The sequence below is a fragment of the Ambystoma mexicanum genome, chromosome 11, assembly GCF_040938575.1.
Source record: "Ambystoma mexicanum isolate Mex_15411 chromosome 11, UKY_AmexF1_1, whole genome shotgun sequence".
NCBI lineage: Eukaryota > Metazoa > Chordata > Amphibia > Caudata > Ambystomatidae > Ambystoma > Ambystoma mexicanum.
The window spans coordinates 700,508,828-700,532,741 of NC_090934.1; the positions used below are offsets into that span (position 1 = coordinate 700,508,828).

At 48.0% G+C, this 23,914-nt stretch overlaps 1 protein-coding gene across 3 annotated transcripts in view; it reads right to left on the reverse strand.

The window, feature by feature from the left end:
* LOC138503670 (solute carrier family 13 member 1-like) overlaps positions 1-23,914 on the reverse strand; it is a 989,022-nt gene that overhangs the window by 239,945 nt on the left and 725,163 nt on the right. For all 3 annotated transcript variants that reach the window (XM_069623570.1, XM_069623569.1, XM_069623568.1), the window contains one exon: positions 16,891-16,989. In XM_069623570.1, the coding sequence (XP_069479671.1) occupies positions 16,891-16,989 (99 nt within the window). The remainder of the gene's footprint in view (positions 1-16,890; positions 16,990-23,914) is intronic.

Here is a 23,914-nt window from a genome sequence, read left to right on the forward strand (position 1 = left end):
CGCGGCCTCAGTGACACGACTTCACTTGTTGTGTGGGAGCCTGGCTGCAAGGACGGGGGCATTGATTGGAGGTACTCCTATTGTTTTGGAGACGTACACCCTTTTCTATTGGTTTGGAAACGTGCAAGTCTCCAAACCAATAGAAAAAAGTGTACGTCTTCAAACCAATGGGACTCGGGAGAAAGTAGCTAGATTAGTCGCTAGTCGCTTTCTATGGAGAAAGTCGCTAGGGACCTGCACTTTGTCGCTAAATATAGCGACAAAGTCGCTAAGTTGGCAACACTGGTGGTGTGGTTGGGCAGAGACAAACTGGTGGGCAAGGAGCGGCTACTGAGGCTGGGCTGGGAGATCTGGCACAGGACATGGAAGATTGGGGGGGACTCGGAGCCGTACTCCCAGCAGGCCCCTTTGGCGGCGCTGTGTGGGAGCGACCCCCAACTACTTGAATCGGTCCGCAGATACTGGGAACAGGTAGGCCTAGCCACCCTCGGGGACATATGGCAGGAAGGGGAGGCAGTGGACTTTCAGAGGTTGCAGGAAGAGACGGGAGTACATGGTGGCCAATATATAACTTACACTAGGCTTGTGAAAAAGACTAGAGAAAGATGGCCTGAGACAGTGCTAGCGGAAGACCCAGACGCCTCCCTGGAAACCATGTATGATGTATCGGAGGGCGGGCACGAAATATCGGGGATATATGAGCTCCTGCGAGTAAGGGCAGGGAAGGAGTTGCTCCAATTGAGACAAGATTGGGAGGAGGAGGTGGGAGGACCCATGACGGATGAGCAGTGGGAACGGGCTCAGAGGTACCACAAAAAGGTGTCCCGGAACGCGAGATTCCAACAGCTTCAACTGTATGTTACCCACAGGGCTTATTTAACCCCCGGGAAGATTGCAAAGTTTGGGGGATCAGCTATGCAGCAATGCCCCAGGTGTGGGGAGGTGAATGCGGGATTGCTACACATGTTCTGGGCTTGCCCGGAGGTGCATAGATTTTGGGACGAGGTCAAGACGAAACTGGCTGGCGGGGGAGGGGGGTGCTGGAGGTGGAATCGGCCTGGTCATGCATGCTTGGGCTTTTCCCTAGACCACGGCATTTGAAACACATAAGCAAGATAAAGGACCTGGCTTATGTCTTGGCCAAACGTAGGATTGCCATGGGCTGGAAGGCGGCCCACAGACCTAGGGTGGAGTTATGGTGGACAGACCTCTTGAGGTGGGCGGAAGCTGAATCCGTAGTCTGGTTTGAAGCGGTCACTAGGGGGGGGGGGGTGAGGAGGAAGTAGGGCCCTTGCTTGCCTGGCGGCAATTGGTGGCCTCGTTGACAAACCCTCACCAGGGTGACAACGAAACAGAGGACCCGGATGATGGCTGCCTAAGTATTGTGCCACCCAATGATGTTTCCGTAAACGACATGTGAGAACCGGCTCTAGTTTAAGGGGGGAGGGGGGAGTTGGGGAGTTTGAAATATGTGTTGGAATATGATGCTTTCTATGTTTTGAAACAGTTGTAGTGTGTTTGTTTGATTTTATAAAATAAAATAAAAATATTTAAAAAAAAAACTGTTTCATCATCGTCTGTTTGGTCCTCCCACTCAGCCTCAGCTGGTGGGGGGTCACAGGTGTGACCTAGGACTGTCCTCTCTGGGATGTCCTTGTTTTGTGTACAGGAGCGATACTTTTATTTCTTCCTGAGACCTTGGGTTTCCCCTTTGTCTCTTTCTTCTTGGAATTAGAAGTTTGTTCTTCCTGTGGACTGGGTGTTATAGGTACCTCTGTAACAACCCACTGAGAGTCATCCAAAGTGAGCTCTCTGGCCTTCCTAATCTGCTCCTGTTTCCTTTTACTGGGAGGCCTGGGGGTGCTTGATACAACTCCAAGAGCTTTTAAGTCATTCCCCAACAGGACTCTCCCAGGCACCTCATTCTGAACACCGAGCGGTATTCTTACAGTCATGTTGCTGCACTGGATGAGAGCTGGTAGTATTGGAACCATCTTAATAGGGCCTCCAGCAAGCTTAGTGGGACCTTTGGGTGCCTTAACAACATCCTCAGGTTTGAAAAAGGTGTCATCCACTACAGTAATGCGGGCCCCAGTGTCTCTAATGGCAGGGGTCTCCTGTCCATTAACAAGTACACTGTCCATGTAATATTCTTTTGTGTTGTCTGGAATAGAGTTACACACATCTACATTCTGCTGTTACCACAGACCCAGGGACACTAAAGACACACTGGCTGTGACTCCAATGGGATCTTCAGCCAATAGATGAAAGTTTCCACTTGCCATATGTACTTCTCCCTCAGGGATGAAGGCTAAGGAGGCAGTGTGGACCCCTGAAAGTTTACGTTTACATCTGGGATCCCCTTTCACATGGTCAGTAGACCCACAAGCATAACATTAATCAAAAGTTATCTGGAATGGGTGTTTCTGCTGACCTCCCTCTGGTTTGGCACCAGAGGTCTCATTGGACTGACCTGGTTTCCCAAATGGGTTACCCTTCTTATGTTTGTGGCCCTCTTTTGCGTGGTTGGATTTAGAATTCTCGTTGTCATCTTTCTTGTGCGGTTTCCCCTCATCCTTTTTGAGTGGCCCCAGAATCCTTGTGAGTAGCCCTGTTGGCAACCCACAAGTCAGCAGCCTTTGCTAGCTTCTTGGGATCAATCTTTTTTGAGTCAGCCAAATGCTGTCTCAGCTCAGGAGAGCAGGCATCAAAAAGAGATTCCAACAAAAACCGATTTCTCATTCCTCCAAACGTAGTTACTCTGTAACCCTTAACACAACCATCTAGGTTTTTCAAACATTCACACACACAGGTAGCCCGAGGGGTACCATCAGTCTTTTTGAGGGTCCTACACCTCTTAGGGTACTGGGAAGGAGTATTCCCAAATCTAGCTATCAAAGCTAGCTTCACATTTTCATACTCCAATCTTTCAAGTTCCCCCACCTCCATTACAGCATCAGTTGCAACCTGGGGGAGCCTAGACAAGAGCCAAGGAATCAGCTGATTCCCTGTGAAACCCTGAATCCCATATATTCAAAAGCACCCAACCAATCCAAAATATCAAGTTTCACCGCATACATACACATAGCTTCCTTAGGCATGCAAGATCTGTGAGGACTGGAAGACCTAGAAGACTTGAGGCATAAGAGCTGGTTGAGGTAAAGAGGGGCTCACACCCTGAGACTCCTCTAACTCTTCCCACTCTTCAATAACATTCGAGTTGGACTCTGAATCATCATCATCCTCATCATGTTCCACATTTCCTGGGTTAGTAGGTGTGACAGGCCTACTACCCAGACTTTGATTTTCTAACAATCTTGCAATAAGTTAATTTTTCCTTCCTTTAACAGGGAGAGACCTGACATTACATATTTCTTTCAGTTGCTCTACTGTCAAAATGATCAGGGCTTCCTGTCGGAAGTTATCCATATCTGGCTTGTTACAATTGCTTTTCTAGTGGAGCTTAGCCTTGTGAAGGTTACTATTTGAACAAAAGTAAAGCAAACTCTAAATGTAACAACTCTACAATATATCCTCAACACCTGCCACCAGTGTTAGTGTCATGATCTCTGCTTCCAAAAGATCAGGACTTGCCCGACTCCCTTGGAAGCAGACCCATAACCCCGGTTCCGAGTGCCAGCCAGTCCCAATTGGGACCTTTTGGACCATGTCCTGGCGCCAGTGGCACCAGGCTCATAAAGATGCCCAGTCCCAGCGCTGGAAGCGCCGGGCTCATAATGCTTGGGTGGACTTACCTGCAGCAGACCATGCTGCTTACTTACCTGCCAGTTGAAACCCTGATCCTCTTCTGTTTGGGATTACTTTTCCTGTTGGGTGGGGCAGGAGCCACTCCCTAGGTTCAGAACACTGGATCTCTTCTGGAAAGCAGGAACTCTTTTCTTACCTAGGCGTGGCTGTGGAAGGAGACACCTAAGCACTACAGGAGGCTATTTAAACCACACCCGATGTATGAATCTTGCTTTGCGTTATTCTGCATTCTCTGCAGCAGAACGCTCATCGTGTCTTCTGCTTCTGATCCTGGGCCTAAGGGAACAAAGGCTTACCATCCTGGAATCCAGTCTTCAGCAGCTCCTGTAAAGACAAAGAAAGAACAGGTTAGCACTACGGTCTTCAGTGGCAGCACATCTCTTACCTGGTCCATCGGCTGTCACCAACGCCTCGCGCTGCATTCTGGCATCTGAAAGACAAAGGCTTACCTACTCTTCGCATGCTCCGGAGGTCTTCGCACTGCATTCCGGCATCTGAAAGACAAAAGCTTACCAGCTCTTCGCACGCTCCGGAGGCCTTCGGCGCTGCATCCCGCATCTGAAAGACAAAAGAAGGTGCGTTTAAAGACATTGGGCAACTTTATTACTCACGTGCCATTACTCCTTCCCACGCCGAATCCAGTGGGTATTCCAGCACCCTTCAGCTTCTCTAAAGCTCCGAACTTGTACCTGCAAGATAAAAGGGACAGTTAGTGCGCATCGTGAAGCAGGCTACAAGCGCTTACTTACGTGCTTCCAGGCGCTTCTATTCCTCATGCGGGTTCGATCCTCAACTCTCATCAGCCCGCCATCCGCCATCGCCGGAACCCTGCAAAACAAGAGATATCATTACAAAAGACTTTTAAGACATTTGAAGTGCCCAGAACTTACCGTTCGTGCAGTTAACGACGGACAGCAGTCCTCGGAGGTCAAGAGGCCTGCACCCTTATCCAGTGAAGAAACTGGTTACGGCACCCTGCCCCGAGGCAGATGGAGAGCTCGGCGTTCACTTACCTAAGTTGAGGGCGTTAACCTTTGGGGTTCTACAGGAGAAGAGAAAGGGAAGAGGAGAGAGGCACCCAATAACCCCAGTTCATTAATCCCATATTTTCTATCTGCAGACATCTTACTCTTCGAGTCAGACATACAGTGCACAGAGGTTCAGCCCAAAGAGCCAACCGTGTGTTACACATCACCTTTGAAGATACGGCATTCACCCAGTCAAGACCGGCGCCTCTGCGGGAATCAGGTGAGCGTTACAGTTAGGCTAAGTTTGAATGCAGTATCCTCTGGGAACACTACAAACAATTATGACTACAGGTATAGGCAACCCAACCTTTGGTATAAGCTTGTACTACACAGTTTAGGTAGCGTGTTGAGCAGCCAGGCTTATCTCAAGATGGGAAATGGGAGCTGTAGTGGAGTTACACAAAGATTCACAGTTACAGGTATTCAAATAAACTCTTACATTCAAGGTTTCTTGCATAAACAATTAATAATGTATTTATCAGTCAGTTATAAAGCCTTCTTCAGAAGGGAGCAATAGAATAGTAACACACAAATATACTTAACTACTGTACACTCTGATTTTCTGAATCAGCCAAGGCTCTTTTGGGATGGCCCACAGACACAACCTACACCCACAGATGACTTCAGTTGCAAGGGTGCTGGGGACATTAATACCTTACTGTTGGCATTTAGAATACTCTTTACAAAGTAAGTAAAAGGCAAAAGTTATTAGAACACAAGAAATTACAAATAGTCACAAGCAGGACAAATACTTTCAGATAGTACTTAGAAGAGTCATTCAGCTCAATAGGCTAAGCCAAGGTCAATAGGCCAAAGTCTTTGTATATGATGCAGCACTTCAGGTAAGTAAATGGAAAGGTCTTGGCACAAGTCCTTAGGAGTCTTTGAGAACAAGAAGAATCAAATGTGGGGCCACAGGCTGATTAGACGTGCGAGTTGCAGAAGTTATAAGCACTTCCACAGTAAGAGGTAAGTTCTCTTAGGCTAGTTTTACAGTACCTTAGTAAAAAAGAAAACGATGCAGCTGAAGACTCTGTTCCTGTGCAGCTCTGGAGATCCCACTGTTCCTGGGCCTCAGTCGTGGGGACAAGAGGGAGGACGTCGTGGGACTCCTGCACTGCACTGGCACTGTCGAGGCTGGCAACCGGCAAACTTTACTTTCAGTGGCCGTTTCGCGTTTCAGCTCCTTGCGGTACAGCAAATAGCAATAAGCACGGTTCCTGACTGTCAAGGTGGACTTTCCTCACATCTGAGGTCCCGCACTCAACTGAGGGGTGGCCAGGCTTGGTCAGTCCGGCTTCGTGGGAGTCCGGAGGATCTTCCAAAAGCTTTAGGCCAGCTAACAAGCAACGCACACAATCTGGTGTCCCTGGCTCTACGGTTTCCTGCAGCAACTCTGAGGAAATTCAACCAGCTACGAGATGGGTATCCAGGTGGCTTACTTGGGAGTTGATTGGTCCCACCAGCTCAAAGGGACAACTCGTCCCTGCAGGGCTTCTCTGTCGATGCAAACTTGGCGATTCGGACCTGCAGCAGGGCTTCACCGGGAAAACCAACGGTCCAGGAGTTGCAGCAGCCGTCCTCTTCAAGTTCTTCTTCGGTTCCTTCGTCCAGTGGTTGACTCTGCCTTCCAAGCCAAGAGACTCGCCTTTTTTTCAATTCCCTCCCATTCATTCCAGCCTAGCTGTCACTCACCCAGCAGGGTGGCTGTCCTTGCCGGACGGTCAGCCAGCCAATCACCACAGAGTGCATTTGGATCTCCTAGGAGACTGAGCACAGGGAGTTTTCGGGCACCTCCCTCACTTCCTGCATACCCCAGAAACTCAGGCGCCAGTGGCAGGTTTCTCTCAGAAACCCTGCCAAAGGCGAATGAACAAAGAGACCCAACCTTGTTTGGCATGCAGAGAAAAACTCGGGAAGGACCTTTCCACAAAGAAATGTTGAAAAAAGAAGACCGGGACCATTTTCACAAAGGAGGCTCAGCACCATTTTGAAAAACAAGGCTCCCGCGATTTAACGTTACCGAAGTTGCGAACAGTTCGCGGTCGGGGTAAATCATGGTAGTTAATACAAAAACCACTGCCACCAGCCATTCTGAGATGAAAGCGTAACATATAAATGCTACATGAGTAACTAGACACAGGGGATACTAAGTAACCCCTGCAGCACTCTATTGTAAGATAGGGTGTGCTTGGTCTAGAATTTTAACGGACTAAGTGAAGAAACAGTAGTTGATCCCAGAGAAGGTATTTAAACCTTGGGAAATCTGGAAGACTTCCCTGTGGCACTGCACTGAAGGTGCTGTGTGACAATTGTAAAAGATGATGCCTATGGAGTTGGTTAGACTCCATAACCAAAAATAAAAAGTGTATAAAATCACATCAAAATACATGACAGAGTGGGAAAAAAAGGGTCTCACTCTCTCCAGGTTAAAAAAATCAAGTCCTCAAAATCCACAAAGTTGCTGGGGGTCTCCAAGGTGGAGGGAATTTACACATCTTTTGAGAAATCTCCCTAACTCCAAGGAATCAGCCGATTCCCTGTGAGACCCTGAATTCCATGATTGTATTCAAAAGCACTCAACCAATCCAAAATATCAAGTTTTGCATCATACATACTCACTGCTTCTTTGGGCAGGTGAGGCCTCTTTGGACTGGAAGACCTAGAGGACTCTGGGATACAAATATTTTCAAGAGACAATGTTTTCATTTCAAGAGCATGTTGCATTTCTAGTTCCCTGAGTTTGATGTCCTGATATTTGGCTTCAGCTTGAGCCTGTATTCTTTTGAAATCCAATACAAAGAGACACATATTCTGGACTCAGTGATGGATCTTGTGGGGTCCCAGTGGACACAGGTTGAGGCAAAAGGGCAGGCTGAGGCATAGAGGGGTTACTATCCTGGGACTCCTCTCCCTCTTCGGACTCTTCTAAGACATTAGAGTGAGACTCTGAATTATCATCCTCAATATCAATTTCCACATTTTCTGAAGTAGTAGGAGTTAAAGGCCTACTATCCAACCTTTGGTGATCTAACAACCTTGTAATCAATTCATTTGTCTTTCCTTTAAGAGGGAGATTCCTGACTTTACACATTTCTTTCAGTTGTTCTACTGTTAGAATGAGCAGGGCTTCCTCCTTGAAGTTATCCATACTAGGCATGTTACAATTGCTATTTATAGTGGAGCTTAGCCTTGTGAAGGTTTTTAGTTGAAGAAAAGTAAAGCAAACACTCTATGTAACTACTCTACAATAGATCCTTACCGCCTGCCACCAGTGTTAGGCAAGATTGTATTCAGTACCCTTTGGGTGCACTACAATAACCTTGACCTCCTGGCAATAGGGACCCAACCTGTGTAGTTCACACTTATACCAAAGGTTGGGTCCCTATTGCCAGAAGGTCAAGGTTATTGTAGTGCACCCAAAGGGTACTGCATGCAATCGTGCCTAACACTTATCAAGATTCCATGACAGAGTCAACAATGTGGCCAGCATCTTCAATGATGCTGGCGGCTGTAGAAAGTACAAAATCCTCGACCTGTTCTATTGGGAAGTCATTCCTTCGACCCATTTACATCATAGGGCATCCATTTTTCCTCAACTTACATTTGGCGGAACATGTCTGGAATGCGTTTCGTGGCTTCTTGTCCCTCAGCTCCGGGACGCTTTGACTGTCCGCCAGTTCTCTCTCCCACTTGCTCATGTAAGAATGTACATGCCACTTCCAGGGATACTGCTCTCACATTCTTGTTTCTGATTTAGAATTTGAGCGAGAGACAGGTGCAAACACCCAGGTATATCGTATTTTGCACTTAGAAACCTTGTTTAATCACGCTAAATCTCCTCTTTTTTAGGATACCCAGGGCTAAATCTTTATGAAAGTCTACCTTGTCTTAATCTCAAAGGGCTTCTTTGTCTCTGGCTAGTTGCATGATCTGCTATTTGACCGAGAACCTTAAAAAGCAGATTAAGATCTGTCTAACAGCCTTTCACAGATCTGGATGTGATTTAAGGGCTCTGTGTGCTCTATCAATCTCAGTTTCAGCGGTTGTGTCCGTCTGTAGTTTTGTAATCAAGACCTTTAAAATGAAGACATTGATGGCCTTACCCTCAAAGCATTCAGGCATGCTCAGGACCCTTTGTTGCATCTGTCCCTGGATTCTTGATCATTAGGTTGGCCAGTTAACAAGGCTATTTATTTTGCAATGTGAGGGTTGCCATATCTGGTGACATGTAGGTTGTCTTCTACCTTGGAGACACAGGCTTCTGCGTCATCCATTATTTTGCATATATTGCTCCTGGGTTGGTTCTCATGTCTAGCACATCTGTTTAGATGAAGGATCTATCTTTCACCATTGATTTCAATTAAGCACTTTTTGGAGGACGATTCCTGGTTTCCCATCATGATCTATAGGAGAGTTCCTCTTCTGAGGCAGGTATCTTGTTGGTATTTGTCTCCTGCTCCCATTTACATTTGGCCAAAGAATATGTCATAGAGAGGTGTCAACTTGATACCCCTTCCGGAAACAATCAGGTATTATTTGCAACTGAAGTCACTGCTGCAACTCACTCTTTCAGGGCCACTAAATATTATGTATTTATCTTGGAGCCCTCCTCATGACCATCAATGGCCCACTGGGATTTGGCTTTAGCAATACAGAGCCCTGCCTGAGCTCCCACCAAAGCACTAAAGGCTGCACTAGCTATAAGGGCTCTCTGGAAATTGAAAGACCAGCTGTACTATACCAGTTCTCCCATGCACGTTGTGCCAAACTTTGGGCTACGGTGGGGTTTAGCCAAAGCCCTATCCGCTATTTGAGATCAGCTATGTTGATTGCTGCACCGTTAGGCCTGCGCTGCAAGCACCATTGATTATGTGGCTGGGCAGCATCATTGTGCAGGACTGCTTGCATGCACATGGTCTAGAGCCAGTTTGCTGTAGACTCACCTTGCCTGGACGAATCAGCTCCCGAGAGGCCCCCATTTGCTCCTCAGTTTTTCTGCTGTTCATCCAGGTGCTCAGTGAGCCATTACATACGGATAAAGAGAGTGAAATCGCCCTTATTCATCAGAGAGACCAGAGAGCTGATTAGAGGAAGGAAGCCCAACACAGAATTGGGATCCCCTTGGTTGCAGAGTGTGTGTGTGGGGTCTATACAGATTAAGAAGCCCTCTCTAACAGGATCAAGACATTCCAGGTGTATAGCCCACAGTTGGGTGGTCACATTAGGGTGAAACTCCCAACTGCTCTGCAGGAGGGGCCTATGGAATGGTCCAAACCTCTCAGGGTAGAAAGGGCCTTCCACAACTCTGTCCGGACAAGCAATGGGCATGTGTTGAATTTGAATAGGGTAACCTCACCCTCATATGGTATTCCCTCACACGATGAAAGGGGGCCTACTTTAGGGGTGCGAGAGAAGTTAACCATTCTATTTCTCAAGTGTACCGTTTGATTGTTCAATGTTGCCATCCAGCAGATCTATTAAACCTCTGCTACATCTGAGGGACTACATCATTCAAGGAGTCCACTCTTCCTCCCACCGAAATGAGCAAGCTGGTTGGTTCCCCATAGGAGATCTACTTCCAGACTCATCAAGCCTCTACATTTTCTCAGAAACTACATCCCGACGTCATCCGATGTGATAAGTAGGACGCACGACGCCGTAGCCTCAGTTGTAGTTTTTTCCCCCAGAACGTGTGACATTAGTCAACTGCCAGTCAGACACAAAGCCTTGCGGAACGTAAGCTGCAATCGCAAAAGAAATTCTGCAGCAGGGAAGGCAGGGCGGGAGCGATATGGAATACGTCGTCGGACCATCCCATCAAAAGAACGTTACCAGGTAAGAAAGTAACTTGTTCTTCGAGGGGATTGGGTCCTCCGACGTATTCCATATCTATGACAGACTCCCAAAGCAGTACCAGAGCAAGGAGGAGGGAAAGAATTTAGAATCAAAATTTAGAATAGACAATCAAATAGCAGAGCAAAGGACCACCTTGCCAAAGGCCAGATCCTGTCCTCGGATGGAATCGAGGGAATAGTGACGTACAAATGTATGTACTGAAGCCCAGGTGGCTGCATCACAGATGTTGCGAATAGGAACACCCCTCTGCAGGGCAGTAGATGCAGCCATACCCCTGGTAGAATGGGCCCGCAAGCCAGCCGGTGGGTCCTTACCCGCCAAGCGGTAACACTCCGAGATGGCCAAAATAATCCAGCGAGACAAAGTCTGTTTCGTCACAGCTTGCCCCAAACGCTTTCCAGCGTAACCAATAAAGAGTTGATCGTCCACTCTGACCCGGGACATGCGTGAAACATAAAAGCTTAAAGCTCTCCTAGGATCAAGCCTATGGAGCCTCTCCTCTTCCTTACCAGGATGCGGAGGAGGATAGAATGCCGGAAGAACAACCTTCTGGGCCAAATGAAATTCCGTCACTACCTTCGGAGGAAAAGAAGGACGCACTCTAAGGACAACCCTGTCCTTGTGAAATACAGTGAAGGGTGGCTTAACTGAAAGTGCCTGTAACTCACTCACTCTGCGAGCGGAAGGAACCGCAACTAAAAACACAGTTTTCAGAGTTAACAGCCTCAAAGGGCAAGAATGTAAAGGCTCAAACGCAGCACCCATAAGAAACTTAAGAACAAGGTTTAAATCCCAACCGGGCACCAGGAAAGGTGACGGAGGGAACCCATTAGTGAGCCCTTTCAGAAACTGTGAAATTAAAGGGATTTTAAAGTAAGAACACTCTTCAGACGAGCGCTTAAAGATGGACAGCGCCGCCAGGTAACCTTTAATGGTACCCACTTGCAAGCCCCTGTGGGCCAAAGAAAGTAAAAAGGACAGAACCATGGGGATGTCACATGCAAAAGGATCCACATTCTGAACTCTGCACCAGTCGCAGAACTTACGCCAACAGCAACGGTACAGAGACTTTGTTGCTGGCCTTCAGGCTGAAAGCAACACCTCCATCACGTCTTCAGGGAGGTCCCAATCCTTATACCTCAACCTTTCAGAAGCCAAGCGTGAAGGTTGAGGGATCTGACCTCTGGATGGAGAACCTGACCCCCCTCCCGTGAGAGCAGATCGTCTCGGTAGGGAAGACGATGTGGAGGGCAGATGGACAAGTCGAGAAGGTCCGGGTACCACGTCCTCCGAGCCCACGCCGGAGCAATGAGGATCATCCGGGAACCGAACTTCCGTAACCTCCGCAGCACTTGCGGGATGACGGGGACTGGAGGAAACGAGTACAGCAGCGGGAATGACCACTCCACCACGAACGCGTCTCCTAAGGCTCCTTTTGGAGGAAATTCCCGCGAGCAAAACCTTTCGCACTTCCGGTTGACACTGGAGGCGAAGAGATCCACTTGAGGGGTCCCCCAAAGGGCGAAGATCTCCAGGAGAATCTCCTGAGCCAACTCCCACTCGTGAGAGATCACGCTCTGCCTGCTCAGAGCGTCCGCCGTCACGTTTTCGTCTCCGGCCAGATGAACTGCCGAGATCGAAACTTCCTGCTGGATGGCCCAGAACTCGAGCTGCATCGCCTCCGTGCACAGAGGAAGTGACCCTGCCCCCCCCTTTTTGTTGAGGTAGTGCATGGCCACTGTGTTGTCCGTCAGGATCAGGACACTCTTTCCTCGCACAGTCGGCAGAAAAGCCTTCAGGGCTAGCCTGACGGCCCTCAGCTCCAACAGATTGATATGGAGTCTGGACTCCGACGGAGACCAACGACCGCTGACTGTCAGCCCGTTAGCATGAGCTCCCCATCCCGTGAGGGATGCATCCATCACGATCGTCACCTCCGGCCAGGGAAGCCGAAATGGAGCCCCCTTCATCAAGTTGCCTTTGACGGCCCACCACAGAAGGTCCCGGGCGACCGAGGGCAGCACCTGAACCGGGTCCGACATCCTGCCGTAGGACTGCGACCATTGCGTCTTGAGTGCCCACTGCAAAGATCTCATCCGCAGGCGAGCATCTGGCACCAGAAGAATGCAGGATGCCATGAGGCCGAACAACCTCAAGAACTCGAACGCTGGGAGCGTCTGGGCATGCTGAAACTTGTGCACCATCTGCTGAATGTGAAGAGCCCTCACCTGGGGAGGAAAACACTGCCCCAGGGAAGTGTCGAGCACTGCTCCGATGTACTGGAGCCGCTGTGTTGGCGTCAAATGGGACTTCTTTAAATTGAGGGAGAAGCCCAGCCTGTGAAGGGAGTGGCAGGTGACGGACAGATGATCCAGGACTTGCTCGGGAGAGCTCCCCCTGATCAACCAATCGTCCAGGTAGGGGTAGACGTGAATCCCCCCTTGCCTGAGATGCGCTGCCACCACCACCATGAGCTTGGTGAAAACCCTCGGGGCGGAGGTCAATCCGAACGGCAGGACCCGAAACTGAAAGTGCGAGTCGCCAACCGCGAACCTCAGGTACTTCTTGTGCTTGGGATGGATCGGCACATGGAAGTAAGCATCCTTGAGGTCGAGTGACACCAACCAGTCCTGAAGCTGAAGGGCCTGGAGGACTTGAGAGAGAGTAACCATCTTGAACTGGTCCTTCCTGAGGAGTTTGTTCAAACCGCGCAAGTCCATGATGGGTCTCAATCCCCCGTCTTTCTTCGAAATCAAAAAATAAGGGGAATACCATCCCTTGTTCCTCTCCGCTACAGGCACCAGTTCTATGGCGCCTTTCTGCAGCAGGGCTTGAATTTCCTGCGCAAGGAGCGGATCCGGACTCTGCAAAGAGAGGTTCCGCGGTGGATTGTCGAGAGGCCTGTGCCGAAAGGGAAGACAGTAGCCGTGGGTTATGATCTCCAGAACCCACACATCTGAAGTAATAGCTTGCCACTCTACAAGATGTTGCGCCAGCCTTCCCCCAACCGGCGAACCATGGGACATGGCCTCATGACTGAGTGGGAGCGGCTGCGGCGTTACCTGAGGGCAAAGAGGCAACTGCCCGAGCGGCCTTGGCACCACGGGTACCCTGTCGTCCACCTCTGGTACCCCTGCGTTGGCCTCTTTGACTGCCAGCTCCTCTCGCTTTACTGAAGGACGAGTAATAGCGAAAGGAACCACCCCTCCACTGCTTTCCCCTAGGACGAAAAGGCGGAGGTTGGCGAACTGCAGCGCCCAATGACTTCGCTGCAGCTTTTGAGGTCTGCAACCTCTCAAGGCTCTCGTCAGCCTTGCTGCCAAAAAGGTGTTCACCGTCAAAGGGCATGTTGAGGAGCCGGGACTGCACATCAGGAGCAAACCCTGACTTCCGCAACCACGCAAACCTGCGTATCACGGTGCTCGCCGCCATGGACCTACTGACGCATTCAGCTAAGTCCAAACCCGACTGAACGGACTCACACATGGCATCCTTACCATCCTGGACCATAGCAAGGAAACCATCCCGTTCAGCAACACAGTTCCACAGAGTGTGTGTGAAACGAGAAAAGGCACAAATGGAGTTGGCCGCCTGAAGCGCCATACCACCAGAAGAAAACACTTTCTTCGCCCAGCCATCAAAACGCTTGTCGTCCCTATCAGGAGGGATGGTAGGGTACGACGCCTGCTTTGCCGGGGCCGCCTGCACCACCAAACTCTCCGGAGTGGGGTGCCTGGTCAAGTAGCAGGGGTCGCTACTGGCTGGACTGTATTTTCGCGACAAGGATCTGCCCACCGCCGGGAGACTCTCCGGAGCAGTCCAAGCCACCGCCACCCTTCTCTGTAAAGCCATATGGAACGGCAGTACCGGGTCAGTTGGGGGACCAACATCAAGGATGTCCTTTAGATCATTCTGCACAAACTCCCCTGGGGGAGCAGACCATCCCAAGTACTCAGAAACCCTAGCCATAAGGCGCCGGTACGAGGAATCGGCATGAGAGCCAGGCTCAGGCCTACAAAACTCCACCTCCGGAGAGGTGTCCAGTCCACTGGCATCATGCAGTGACTGCCTCAAATCGTCAAACTGACTATGGCCGGAGACAATTTCATCTGGAACCTGACTAGGAACCAGGCCATTAGAATCCTCATCCGCCTCTGAAATATATTCCAGGTGGCGAAAAGAAGGCACCCGAGAGTGCTTGCTCTTAAGCAGAGCCTTCCTAGGGGGTTCCCCCGTGCCACGGGGTACCTCCGACACGAAAGGCGTCGATGGCGTCGAGCGAATCGGCGCCGGCGTCGAGAGAACAGGCATTGGCGCCGAGAGGATCGGCGTCGACGCAGAGGAAATCGGCGTCGACGTCAGATGCAGCGCCGCCAGCCCTCTAAGCCGGAGCCCCGGGCGTGTCCTTCGACGACCTGAGCGTCGACGGCTTCGAAGCCGGAGCCTCAAGAAAGCCTGTCGACGCCCTTGACGCCTCCGACGTCGATATCTTCCTCGAAGACCTCACAGGTGCACACGGTCTCGAACGCGTCGAGGACCGGGACCTGGAACGGGTACGTCGAGAACGAGTCTCCTTATCCGAACGGGACCTCTCCCATGACTAGTGCCGACACCTCTTGCAAGCGGTGTCTCTCGACCTCTCACGACCGACCCCAATCGGGGGCGCGGACGGCTTAGTACCCTGCGACTCGAGAATCGCCAGCATTTTCTTCCCGAAGGAAGCTCATTCCTCCGGCATCGCACGGCTGGTGGGGTAAGCGACGTGCCGGGCAGAGTCCTCCGAAGAGGACCTGGAAGACGACCGGTGTCGGCGCTTCCGAGAATGCCTCGAAGATGCTGAGGAGTGGCGAGACCGAATCCTAGAAGGAGACCCACGAGACTTCCGACGATGACGCGGAGAGTCACCTCTAGAATCATCCGTCGAAAGCCCCGCAGACTTCGACTTCCGGGGCTTGGACACCCGACCTACCGACAACTTCTTCTTACGTTCGCGTAAGGCTTTGGACGTGAGCGACTGGTAGTCGATACAGTCATCCGTGTCGTGGGCCTCCCCGAGGCACCAGAGGCAGGCGTCGTGCGAGTCCGTCACCGACATCTTGGACCCACACACCCCGCACTTCTTGAAGCCCGGACGCGGGGTCGAAGACGAAGTAGAAGACATCTTCACACGAAGGATTTTCACAAAAACGAACAGGTTCGAAGAACCGAGAAGAACAGAACTCCAAAGAGTCGAGGCGTTAACCGAGATTCACGAAGCAACACGTTCGCGGAAAAAACGGAACTGAGGCTACGGGCGTCGTGCGTCCTACTTATCACATCGGATGACGTCGGAGGAGGTCCTCGACGACGGCGCATCGACATCATCGACGCAGGACGCAGACGCCGAAAAAAGTTTCCAAAGCAGCACAGCTGTGGTGATTACATGTCATAGATATGGAATATGTCGGAGGACCCAATCCCCTCGAAATATTGGTTTAGGTAGTTGCTCTTTTCCCAAAATATTACTGCTGTGCCATCTATTTTAAGTTGTCATAAAAATCACTAACCAAACCGCAGTCTCTAAATACAGAGCTACTCTCAATTTTTGATCTAAGGAAATGTGACGATATTTACGATTCCAAAAAGAGTCTTGAGTGGTTATTAGGTAAGTATCAAGTTGAGGCTATAGTTATCAATCTTATCTTGAATATTATTTGACAAACCTGGTGTTTTTCTCAGCACTTTATTGAACATTACATGCTCTGGCTGACTGTACACCTCTCATTGCCCCATTTAATAACATTCAGGCCAGAGACACATCTTTGCAAGTAGCCAGCATAAGATTGATTGTGGAATGGAATGCCTTACCACAATTTGTAAAGGGTATAACGGATCGATTTTTCTTTTTTTAAAGAAATGTAAATATTTTCTTGTATTACACTGTATTTAATGTCCTTGCCGTTTACTGCCTGTTTCTGATTTTGCTTGTTGCTTAGTGTTTGCTATTTTGATTTGTATTTTGTTATATATACCATTATGTTATTGTGCTGTATTTGTTGTTTTAGTCCTTTGTCTGTTATTTATTGATTACTGTCACAATAGGTTTCCAGCATCATGAAGCTGTGCAAACGCATTGTAGTGCTTAATAAATAATAGAAACAAATAAAAACACATTGGAGCGTACCATATATTTCACAATAAACAAAATATGAAAGTAACTTCATGAATAAAAATGTTATAAAATAATGAGCGTTACCTAAAAGGTCCCAGTTTTTCATATTCTTGTTTCAAAATTTTCCTGGAAGTTTCATCTTTCTGTAACTGCTCTTTTTTACAACAGCATATTTCTCTAAAGCTGAAATGAAAAGACACCTCATGAAATAACTGTCAAAAACTTAAGTACAACATGTTACAATGAAAATCCTAAATGTGGCATCCTAAATTAACTCCAAAGAACCCGTCAACCTGTCAACATGTTTGGTGGTCATAATATCCATATCAGTGATGTCTTTATGTGAGGCCCCCTCAAGGCTGCCTGATCTAAAGAAGTCAGTTTCCATTGTTCACCAAACATAAATAGCACACATCATGATATTTTATGGCATGCTGCTGAGGCCAAACCTATTGCCTGTCTGTTGTTGACAGTAACATTCTGCTATGATTCATTTATTCTCAAATGCTTTCTGTGTTCACTGTGGTATACATAGTTTGTGCATTCACTATGGCACAACTTCTGTAGCATTCTGACCTTTCTGTGGGGATCATAGTGATCATGTGCAATAGCCAAAGTTGAAATGCATATTGATACATTCGATTGCTGGGATGGTTCAGAATATAGCTCAGTGTGTTAAGCACTCATTGCAGAGATCTATGTTCATATGCAAGATTACAAAACCAAGTTCCATTAAGGCAAATTCAGCCTTTCATATGTCCGAAGTTGATAACCTGCATGAATATGTACTTTGTTTTGTAGCACATCAGGTGCTATTATCAGCAATGTACCTGCACCAAATAGCGGCCGCTATAAAAACAAACATAGCATCAATATGGTGAAGGTCTAGAAATTGGTTTCTTCAGATGGGTGGTTGTAAAAGCGAGGCAGCCACCCCTAATGATGGGCATAAAGTGTTAGTCTGGTGTTGCGATTAGCTAATCAAATTCCGGACTGTGCAACCAAGGCGTTCCTTCTCGTATTCTGGCTTTGCCAGCAGACGATAGTGATCCATCGACAAATCATATTATATCACTGACCATATTGCCCTGTGGTCTGTTAAAATGTTTACCTTCTCACATGCTGGCGGCATTGTTTAACCCATTACCTGATCTTTCTTTTTATATATGTTTTATATATGCCATTTGATTGGTAGGGGTTCTAGACAGAAGGAAGTGGACCAGATATAGCAGACCACGGCAAACATATTTTAAGGTCTGCTCATTTGACAGAAAACAGTTTGCTTTTTTATCCAATTCATAGGTTTATCTGCATGTTTATAAATAACAATTTCACAAGCCTTTGTTTTGGGTATCACATAAGTTAGTTTGCTTGTACTTGTATACTTCCTTTGATGATGTAGACAGCGAAGCTAGAAGCATCCCCATTTTGCCTAATATGCTTCTATAACTTTTGTTTTAAAAAATTGTCATTTTGAGTTATGTGATCTGTGTACATTCCAAATAAGTTCTATAAAATTGGATTTGTTTTTTTCATGATAAGAATTGGACAATAACTGGAAAATAAAGTTGTGAAGTGCAGAAATTGCAGAATGGGTGCAAATCCCAGCATCTCGTCTTAACCAATGGGTGATCCCAATCTTATTTAATCTCATATTGCCTAACCTGTCAAAATTACTAGTCCCTAAACCTCTCAAAAGTGTCACCTCAGAGTGATTTCCTTCTCAGGGTATGATCTTCAAAAAAGGCTCACTCGTGGTTTCACTGGCTATAGTCTTGCTTAGTCTACAATAATAGTGAGCATTTATATGTTGCACACCACGACCACTTGCCTTGCTTTGCTCTGTAATGGAAACACTACTTGAAAACCATGTCCCTTTCCTAATCTCAGCCTTTCTGGATATGGACACCTTCAAGGAGCTTCCAATCCTCACCACTCTCTATTCTATGGTATATGTAGCTTTCTCTGTGCTTCAAATTGGTCTCCTGTATGCATGCTTGAGCACTTTTGCATGCTTTGAGGCAGAAAATCTGGGTCCTCTGTCTCTTCTGTATTATATGCACCTTCTTCATACGATCTCTGTCTGGCATTTATACAATGGCCGGTGTACCTTCCTCATGGCTGCTATTGAACAAAGGTGGTATTTGCCTATACTAGAAAACAAGTCTTCTCGCTGTGGACTGCTAATGTTGTCCTTGAAATGCTACTTGTTATTCTTTATTTTTATTTTTTTTCTATTTGTATTTAATTCGTAAAAGATTTTTACAAAATAGATTTTAGTGTTTGTTTGCGAATAGTTCTTATGAGGCTACTTGGGATACCGCTCTCAATTTCATTCTTGAGAAGGTCAAGGTCAAATACCAGTTTGTACACTGTCGTCCTCAGACTGATCAGTAACCCTTTGACAATTGGGATTTCCCAGAGTTGCTTTTTTAAGGCAATGTTCAAAAGTTTGGCTGCTACTTGTTATTCTTATTACAGCAAGAATGAGAAGGGTAACAGCACTGAAAGGGAGGAGCCATGCTTAATTTGATCGATGCGAGCCAGCATATCAAGCTATGTCGACACGGAGCAACACAGGTTCGATCCCCGGGTCCGCGCTTAGAAACCTTTGGGTATTAAGCGTGTTATAAATAACCTATCATATCATATCATATATCATATGTATGGGTGGTGATCGCGACAAGAGGGGCATGCAACCAGATATTCGGACCCCTCAATCCCTTTGGTTTGGTGGAGGGGGCCCCAAGGGTGTCCATGCCCCTGGCCCCAAAAGTGCTTAAGATGGCCCTGATCCACATGTGTAATTGTCATCCTGGCCCATATGGCGTTAATCCCCCTTTCCAAGGGCTGGAATAGGGGGTAACGGCCCAGCAGCCCAAGTTATCGGCCGGAGCGAAGCAAGGGCAGATAATGTGGGCTCTGGGCCGTTACCCCCGTTCCAGCCCTTGGAACGGGGGATCAAGGCTATTGGCACCCCAGGTTGCCAAAGCGGTAACCTCCATGGCGGCCAGCAGTAGCTGGGGAGAAGGAACGGCTGCGGCGGCGGCACTTGCCGCCACAGAAATAAGGTAAGTGGGGTTGGTAGGGTGAGAAAAAACACAGAAAAAAAAGGAGGGAGGATGGGGGAAGATGACGGCGGGGGAACCGGTCATCAGACGGCTGGAACGCAGGTTTTCACTGACAGTTCAAGCCTGCGTTCCTAGCCTCCTGATTGGCTGACCCCCGCACTCCCCACCAGAGTGCACATGTGTTTTTAGAGTATTACTGCCCACAAGTTTATTGGGTATACGCTTCACGAGTAAAATAGGTATTTATCTGTAGCTTGTAGTCTGGTATACACTTCAGTATCAGCTGCAGACAAATGAACATTAAATAGAATGAAGCTTCATGTATCAATTTGATGATGAAAGTGGTGCATTGATGAGCTAGAGGAGGGTTTTAGAAAACAAGACTTGTGGATGTTGTAGGATTTGTGGGAAAAAATGTATCTGGTCATCAACCTGCCTGCTCTAGGCAGCCACTAAGCTGGTGACGTGATAACAGCAGAAACCCAGTCGCAGAAATATGGCTCCAGTGCCGTGGTACGGAGTTAAATAACGCGATGAGGCTGATTACACACCTGCGGTGTGCGATTGTTTCATAATACACATTTTAGCACAGTCACAGACATTAGTCAATAGAGTGGCAAAGTTGTATTGAAATCTATACAGGTCTGCATGCTGGGTGCAAATCTGGGGAAGAAAGGTGAAAGCAAGAAAGTAGATATGTAGCCCTAGCACTGGCCCTGGAATATAGGATAATTGCAAGGCTTGGAAGTTGCAATGTCAGATGCTAAGAGAATGAAGTCGACTAATGGTGTTGAAGGTACATACAATGACCAGGGGATGACAGCCAAAGCGCGGCTCACACTTGTGGTGTATCGAGAAAACACAGGACTCAAGAAGTAACAGTTCAAACTTCATTATTTGCAAATATAAAGTGGTTAAGATAAACACCTATTGTAACTTTGGGTTTATCTACAACAGAGCAGGGATTGCCTCCTTAGCACTGGCCAAAAATAACAGTGCCAAGATAGGATAACTAAAAAAGTCTCCTCTTCCGGGTAATATGTGTCTTCTCCAGCTCCTCTGAACACAATACAGTCTCAGGGCTGTAATATCCAGCTGCCTCTTGGCTCAAACGCAGTCTCAGAGACATAGTGCCTAGCCACTTCTAGGTGCAGATTCACAGTCACAGGGATTTAGTTCCCCGCAGTTTATTTTCATGTTACATTTGTAGCATACAGCTGCTTCATTTGCACAAGTCCTCTTCACAGCGCTTTAGCGACCAGCTAGCTATTCGTAATCCACACCAGGATGATATAATTTGGCCCACTTCCTGATCTAGGGATTATAGTGCCCTTCTCACCTTTAAGGGTCCTTTACACTCTCAGGGTTCTCTCACCCCTCCCTATCTTGTGAGGGAAATAACACCCTTGTCACCCATGGAAGGATATCGTTACCTTTCCGATTCTGCCCAGGGATTCGACTCATTACGAGCACGGCGGTATACAGTATAAGTGGTGGTTACAGAATTACCACCACTTTTACCACACCGATGAATTAGAGGTTCGAGCTAATTACAGTGGAGTGGAATTACAGCTGGCATAATTCCCGCTGGCGGAATTACTGCAAACATCAGGCGAATTAGCGTCGATGCTGACAATATATCAAATGGTATTTCCACAGTATCAGAAGTAGAAATACCGCCAAAATACTGCAAAAAATCTGCAGCAATTCCGCCAACAACACAGCTCAGTTACTTTCAAACAACATGCTGCCATCAGCCGTCACTAACGGGACACGCATATCTGTGGCACATTTTCTTGCCAATGGAGCCTTGCAGCACACTGTGGGCATGCTACTTATTCACTTGTGCTCAGGCAGGTTCTGGAGGCATGCTGGCACATCTCCCTTCCCACCACCTTGGCACAGATAAGTGCTACAAAGGAACGTGGCTACGCAGAATCCCACATGTCAAACGTGAATGCCGTGTTTGGCTGCGCCCATGTGGAGTAGTTTGCCCCCCACCAGGCATCCGAGAAGGCATAATGCAACAGGAAACAGTTCCACTCCATTAATGTGCTGGTGAAATGCAACGCAGACCGGGAAAAAACACACTGCTGCGTGTGCTTCCATGGATCCACTCACAATGCTGGGGTCCTTCATAACAGCACCCTGTCTGCGTATATTGATAGCCAAAGAGTGCAATGAACATGGATGCTGGGTGATTAAATGTGCTATCACACAATACAATCTTGCATCACCTGTTGAATGCCATGTGAAGGGGGAAACATCACTACTACCGATCAATGCATGCCCTTTCAAGACCCCATTCATGAAGGACATGCCTTCTCAAGCTGCAGATGACAACCACCAACCCACAGGACTAGGCCCAACAGGACCATGCAGAAGCATGACAGCAATGCATAATGCCCCAACAAGTACCTCCTGCATGAGGAGATGACTACAGGAACCACAATGCATATAGCACACATACTTACACAACCAATCCAACACAGTTCAACACTGCACAATGGCAATGCAGCATTGACAGACACGGATGGCAAGTACACTGACAACCATAGAAATCCATTGCGGCAGGAATGAACAATGCATGCACAAGAAATAACTCAGCAGGACACTATTTGACTGCACAGCACACCAGAGGCGCAACAGAGGCAAAGGGGCACATTTGATATCCTATCACAGGCCATGTCTGGCGCAACTTGCTTCTGAGTTGTGTGTGTGTACTGTACTGGCATAGTATTTAACACATCATTGAATTACTGGGAATGAAAACCATGTTGCACAAATGCAGCATAACTGCATCAAGAGAGCGTCCTTCAACAAGACATGTAACATGATGCGCATCCTCAATGCACTGTGACTGGCATATGTGTCCTATGCTCTTGCATGTGACTCTGGTTACCCCCAGCTCCCATGGCTGATGACACATGATGTAGTAGTAGTAGTATGTCATTTGTAAAGCGTCTTTATCCCATTGGTATGGCCTCAAGGCACTTGTGGGTGAACGCCCTCAAGGACCAAAGTCCAAGGTGTGGGAAAGTTGTCAGAAAGTGGATAATGCGTGTGTGCATTTGGCCAGAAGGAAGTTGGGTGGGATGGCCGAGCCCCAGTTAGCTACCATGTCGATCATGCATGTGGATGGGAGCTCTGAGGTGGTCACAGGAGAGTGACCGAGTACAGGACACTTGGCATGTGTCCAGCTAGACCGAATTGTTGTCATAAAACTTAGCTGCATTCTGATGACAGAGTTGTGTTTTAGATTGGTGCATGGAGGTGAATACGTGTGGGTGGGCGGCCGTGCCTGTGGCTAGAATCCAACAAAGTGGTGTGTAATATGTACCCTTGAGCCCCAGTTGGTTCTTTGCCTTCAATGTGGTCATGGAGTCTGTTCACCCGGTCTGCTCTGAATTATACTTAACCTTGCTCTGGAGATATACTGGGGTGGCAAATAGTGTCACGGCCTGGGTGCCATGGGGGTAAGCATGAAGTGGGATAGGTTTGTCAGGTTGCAGGAGGGAAGAGCCAGGTTTTGAGGGCCTTCCTGAAGGAGAGGTGGTCCTCTACGCAGCAGATGTTGAGTGGAAGGGAGTTCCAGAGTATGGGAGCTTGGATGGGAAAGAGGATCCTCCTTTTCTAGTGGAATTCAAAGGGAGATCACAAGGAGGAGCGCAGAGCCAGATGTAAGGTTTCTGTTGGTTGGTAGCGTGTACGTTTGTGTTCGAGTAATTCAGGGCCTATATTGTGGAGGGAACGTTGGGTAATGCACATGGCTTTGAAAGTGGCCTGTCGGCTGTTAGGAAGCCAGTGGAGCATCCTGAGGGCAGGAGTAATGTGTTCTCTGTGCGAGAGGGCAAGGAGGAGCCTAGTTACAGAGCTTTGGATCCGTTTGTACTTTCTGAGCTGATGGGCAGGGGCACCCAGATGGATGGAATTGGCATAATCTAGGCAAGAGAGGATGATTACCAAAATTGCTGTGACTCGGAGAGGGTAGGAGAGGTAGGGGAAGATTTGTCTGAGGATGTGGAGGGGAAAGTGAC